Source organism: Condylura cristata, unplaced genomic scaffold (assembly GCF_000260355.1).
Source record: "Condylura cristata isolate star-nosed mole 26May11 unplaced genomic scaffold, ConCri1.0 scaffold00003, whole genome shotgun sequence".
Classification (NCBI taxonomy): domain Eukaryota; kingdom Metazoa; phylum Chordata; class Mammalia; order Eulipotyphla; family Talpidae; genus Condylura; species Condylura cristata.
This window is the reverse complement of record NW_004567104.1, coordinates 77,040,772-77,045,472: the sequence shown is the minus strand read 5'-3', so window position 1 is coordinate 77,045,472 and position 4,701 is coordinate 77,040,772. Positions and strand designations below refer to the sequence as shown.

The window sequence follows — 4,701 nt, the reverse complement described above, 5'->3', positions numbered from 1 at the left end:
GGGTCCCGGGCCAACCCCCGCCCTCCCTTCTCTCTCTCCTGCCTCTCTGGGACAGTTTCCCCACTGGTCAGACACAGTCTCACCGGCGCGTGTCCCGGTCACGCAGGCCACAGTGTGTGCACACACGCACGCACGCGCACCCAGGCCCACGGGCACACGCACCGCAGCACCTCCTCTCCCCGCCCCTGCCCGGGCTCTCTGTCACCCCTTCCTCGGGCTTGAGGAAACCAAAGCGAGAGAGCGAGGGGGTGGGGGAACGCCTCCTCCTTCCCTGGGGTGGACAGAGGCCGGCCGTCCCCACAGTAGAGATACCCAGGGCGTGAAGTCCCCAGCCCCTCCCAGCCGGGGAGAGGCCATCGTGTGAGAGTCCTCGGGCCACTGACACGCCTCACAGCCCCGATGACTTGGAGCAGCACAAGTGTGTCCAGTCGCAGCTCTGTGGCATGGAGTCGCGGATCAAGGTGTCCGCAGGGCTGTGCTGCCCGGGGCCCGTCGGCTCCAGGGGCACCGGCACTCCTTGCCCCTGGACGCATGGCTCCCTCCTCGGTGTCCACCCTCACCAGTGTCCTCCCTCTTCTCCAAGCCCCCTCTGTCCTTCCCTTCTGTGACACTTGTCGTTAGCTCGGGGCCCATCCTCAACCCCAGAGACTCTCATCTCCAGCCCGTAGCGACAAAGACCCTTTCCCTGCAGAAGGTCCATTCAGATCCCAAGGGCTACGATGCAGGCGATGCAGGGGTGCACTCGTCAGCCCGACAACGCTCAGAAACGCGCACCACCCACAAAGCCAGGGAGAGCCCCGTGCGGGAAATCCAGAGGCCCCAGGGGCTGCCGGCCAAACCCGCAGCCTCCGTGGCCGCAGCTGACGCCGCAGGTCCCGTCCTCGGGCCCTCCAGTGCCCGCCAGTCTGCTAGCCACCCGCCCACCCGCCCGGTCTCGGCCTCCGACGCGAGAACCCAGCCGGCCTTTGTCTTTCAGTTCCAAACACTGAAACTTAGCTCCATCCAGGCTAGGACCCAGCATCCTGCAACCCAGCTGGGACCAAGGTGCAATTGCTTTTTAGGGGGTTAATCAGCCCTGTTCACGCAGGGGTGTTGCTGGGAGAGAGACCATGCCCACGTGGGGTACAGCGCACTGCAGCTCGGTTGGGGGGTGGAGATGTGATCGCGTCTCCGGAGCCGCACGGAGCTCTCCTGACCCACGTCTGTAAATAACCTGGAGATGAGTGTCTCCCCCCATTTTCTCAAGTATTTGAGCAAAATGATAAAGATTAGCCCTACCCATAAGTAAAAGATAAAATGAATATTTTTATTCATCTGGAGAAAAAAGATAACCCCATTTAGGAAACTGGAGAGTCCACATATGTCAAAATTGCTAAATTATGTTCCGCTGAATCACGTAAAGAAAATGCCCCTCACTTATTATAAAAGAAGTGTCCAGCTTGTTCTGTAATGACTACTGCTGACATGAAACCTGCTGGCAGCCAGTCAACCCCAACAGCGGGAAGAGGGGTGCTGTTCAGCGCCACCTGAACGGCCCTGGGGTGCAGTTCCCTCTGAAGTGAAGCGCTTAGTTTCTCAGGACCGCGGCTAAAGTGCAGAGCCAGGCACAAGCGCCTTCGCCACTGGGCCGGTGGCAGCCCTGGGCCGTCGGTCTCCCAAGCCAGGGGCCATGGGGACGCCTGCGCCGGGCAGCCGAGGGCCGAGGGCCGGGCCGGGGTCCCGGCTGGCAACGAAGCGGGAACGGCTGAAAGCAGAGTGAGAATCCATCGCCCGCGACTTCAGCGGCGGAACGCTGAGGTTATGCCTCACCCGTCGCTGATAGGGAGGCGCTGCCGGGCACCTCCTCGGGGGCGCCAGCCCCGGGGAACCCGCCTGTCACCGGGAGCACGCCTCCCAGCCTCCGCCCCCAGGGACTGGCTTCCTGGTGTGACGCGGAGGGACCCGCCCGCCTCCCTCCTTGCCAGCCACACCCGCTGAGGTTCTGGGGGTCCTGGCCTTCTCCGGCCTCCATCTCTCACCCCCCTCACCCCCAACCCGTTCCTGCCCGGTTGCCCTGAGCTCCTGCCTGGTCAGGCAGCCCTGCGGCCGCCCACCGGGTCTGCTGGGCCCGGCCTGTGCGCCCAGCCCACCTTCCAGGCAGGGTGGCCCCGGTGAGCGCTGTCCGCCTGGCCGGAGGGTCCCTGTCTCCACCCCAGGGTGCTGCGCGGTGCCCCGCTGCAGAAGCCCTGGGGTGAGAAGGGGGAGGGGCCGGGCCAGGCACTGTCTGCGACCAGAGGGCAGCAGGTGAGGCCGGACTGTCGGCGTCTGCCGGCACCCTGAGCGCGTGTTCTCTCCACGGTGGGCCCCGGGGCTCTGCCGCCTGTTTTCTCTGGCTCGGGGGGACCGTTGGTGGCCCGGGTGACTGTGCTGGGACACGCCAGCTCCCCCGCGGGCGGCGTGGGGACAGGCCCACCGGCTGGGCGCCTCTGGTGGCTTCTCCGCGGCCCCCGCGGTGCGGCCCTGCCTGGGCCCGAGCGGCGTGGCTGGGGCCGGGGACCCGCTGACTGCCCTGTGCTTGTCCGCAGGCGACCTCATCCATCTGCCTCCGTACCTCCGCATGGACTTCTTGTTGAACAGAAGCGGCCCAGGCCCCAGCAGGGACCTGAGTTTAGGACAGGCGTGCTTGGAACCCCAGAAAAGCCGGACCCTGAAGCGCCCCACCGTCCTGGAGCCCATCCCCATGGAGGCCGCCCCCGCCGCCCCGGCCACGAGGGAGGGCCCGCAGTGGCAGCCGGCGGCCGTGGCCACGTTACCTCAGCGAGAAGGGGCGGAGCTGGGCCAGGCGGCCAAGGTGAGCAGCTCCCAGGAGTCCCTGCTGGACTCTCGGGGCCACCTGAAAGGCAGCAACCCCTACGCGAAGTCCTACACCCTGGTATAACAGCGGCCGGACAGCGTTGTAAATACAGTTTAAAAACCAATCAAAGCTACCTTTTTTTTACGGAATTCCGATATTTATAATTAAAGAAAATTGCCAAAATATATTAAAAAAAAAAAAGAAAGATACTGAACCCACAGACACTGCAAAGACTCTCCCACTGCTTTTTTTCTGTCTGAGTGTGAGCTCCATCTGCCTGGGCATCTGATTTTTTGGGAAAGAAGTCCAGTTTTATGATCTTCACAGGCTATTGCATTTTTACTGATTTTCTACAAAGTGCATGGGGGACTAATTACACTTCGGACTGGACGTTCTATCACAAGCTTCGAGAACACACACAGGAGAAATGCCCCTCTGTGACTTTGAAGGGATCGCTGACCTGGGGCGGGGACCCTTAGTCGTGTCTGCGCAACTCTCTTTCCCCTTAGACTCGGGGTCCTGGATCTGACCTCCTCCCGGTATTAATTAGGACGAGTGCCGTCGGTGGAAGGGTGGGGGGGTCAATCGGATTTTCTCTTTGGTTTATTTTTTAATTTAATGAGACACTCTTTGCATTTTGTCTAAGCGAAATAAAAAAGAAAGGTTGTCTGCCTTTATTCCAATGTCCACTTCGTCTCCCGCTGACCGGCCACTCCTCCCACGGATGCTAATGTTTGCGAGCACCGAGGCTGACCCCGAGCCCATTTCATGACCAGATCAGACCGACCGACGACACGCTGGAGTCCTCGGCCAGGCCCGGGAGGCGTAGGGAGGCCCGGCCAGGCCCGGTCGGAGCACGGCGCCTGGCCAGGTTCTCTCGGCCTCCCCAAGGCTCTGCTTCCCGCCTGCCCACCACGCACCTGCCCCGGAGCTGGAGAGAGGTCAGCAAGCTGGAGCCCCCAGCCACACCCGGCCGCCGCTATCTTTATAAATAAAGTTTTATTAGATCGTAGCCGTGGGCGCTACTTGTATGTTGTCTGTTTCTTGCCACCATGGCAGCGTTGAGTGGACGGAGGAGCTGCGGCCAAGGAGCCGAAGACGCTTATCCTCTGACCCTTTCCAGAAGCAGGCTGCAGACCCCTGCCGGCCGCCCCCGCCCCAGCCCCCTCCCAGCCTCACACTGGGCCCCTGCTTGCCAGAGAGGAGAGGGCCAGGGCCGCGCCAGAGGGAGCGCAGCGCCCCCGCCCGCCCGCCGACCCCCCACACTGCTGTCACAGCCGCTGCAGGCCCTAGTCTGTGCGCCTGGCCCAGGGAAGAGCTGGTCCTTAGAAGCCGTGCGCCTCGAAACCCCCCTGGCCCTCCTCTCCGCGAAGCGGTGCCCCGAGAGGTGCACCGCAGGGGAGCACACCCCGAGTGGCTGCTGTGCACCCAGCCCGCCACCCCGCGGAGCAGCGCGGCAGCGAGTGACCCCGGGGCCGCCTCCCATCTCGCTGCTCCCCCAGGGTCTCGCTCCACTCCGCACTCCGCTCGTGGGTGCCGTGTCCCAGGCGGCACCGCCCGAGTCCCTCCCTGCACCCCTTACATCTCGTCTCATGGTGCCCTGGAGCCCGGCAGAACAGGCCGGACCAGGTCCAGGCTCCCGCGGCCTCTCTGCGGCTGTGAGACACGTTCTCTCGCCCTGACTTCAGCTTTTAATCCGTGTTGACAGCTTATTTGCACCCTCCAGGCTCACAGACTGCTTTCTATGCAAAAGAGCTGATGTGCTATTTCTGGGGGAAAGGAAAGCTCTATCTTTCACCATCCTACAGCTTCTATATTCCCCAAACTTTAAAGTTTACTCCCTCTCTTCGATTTTTCTTTCAAGCTGT

General features: G+C 62.5%; 1 protein-coding gene across 1 annotated transcript in view; it reads left to right on the top strand.

Moving 5' to 3' along the window:
• The window catches only part of DSCAM (Down syndrome cell adhesion molecule), a 299,116-nt gene extending 295,558 nt beyond the window's left edge, over positions 1-3,558 (top strand). The window contains exon 31 of the mRNA XM_012730962.1: positions 2,565-3,558. Within this exon, the coding sequence (XP_012586416.1) occupies positions 2,565-2,917 (353 nt within the window). The 3' untranslated portion in view covers positions 2,918-3,558. The remainder of the gene's footprint in view (positions 1-2,564) is intronic.
• The last annotated feature ends 1,143 nt before the right edge of the window (positions 3,559-4,701 follow it).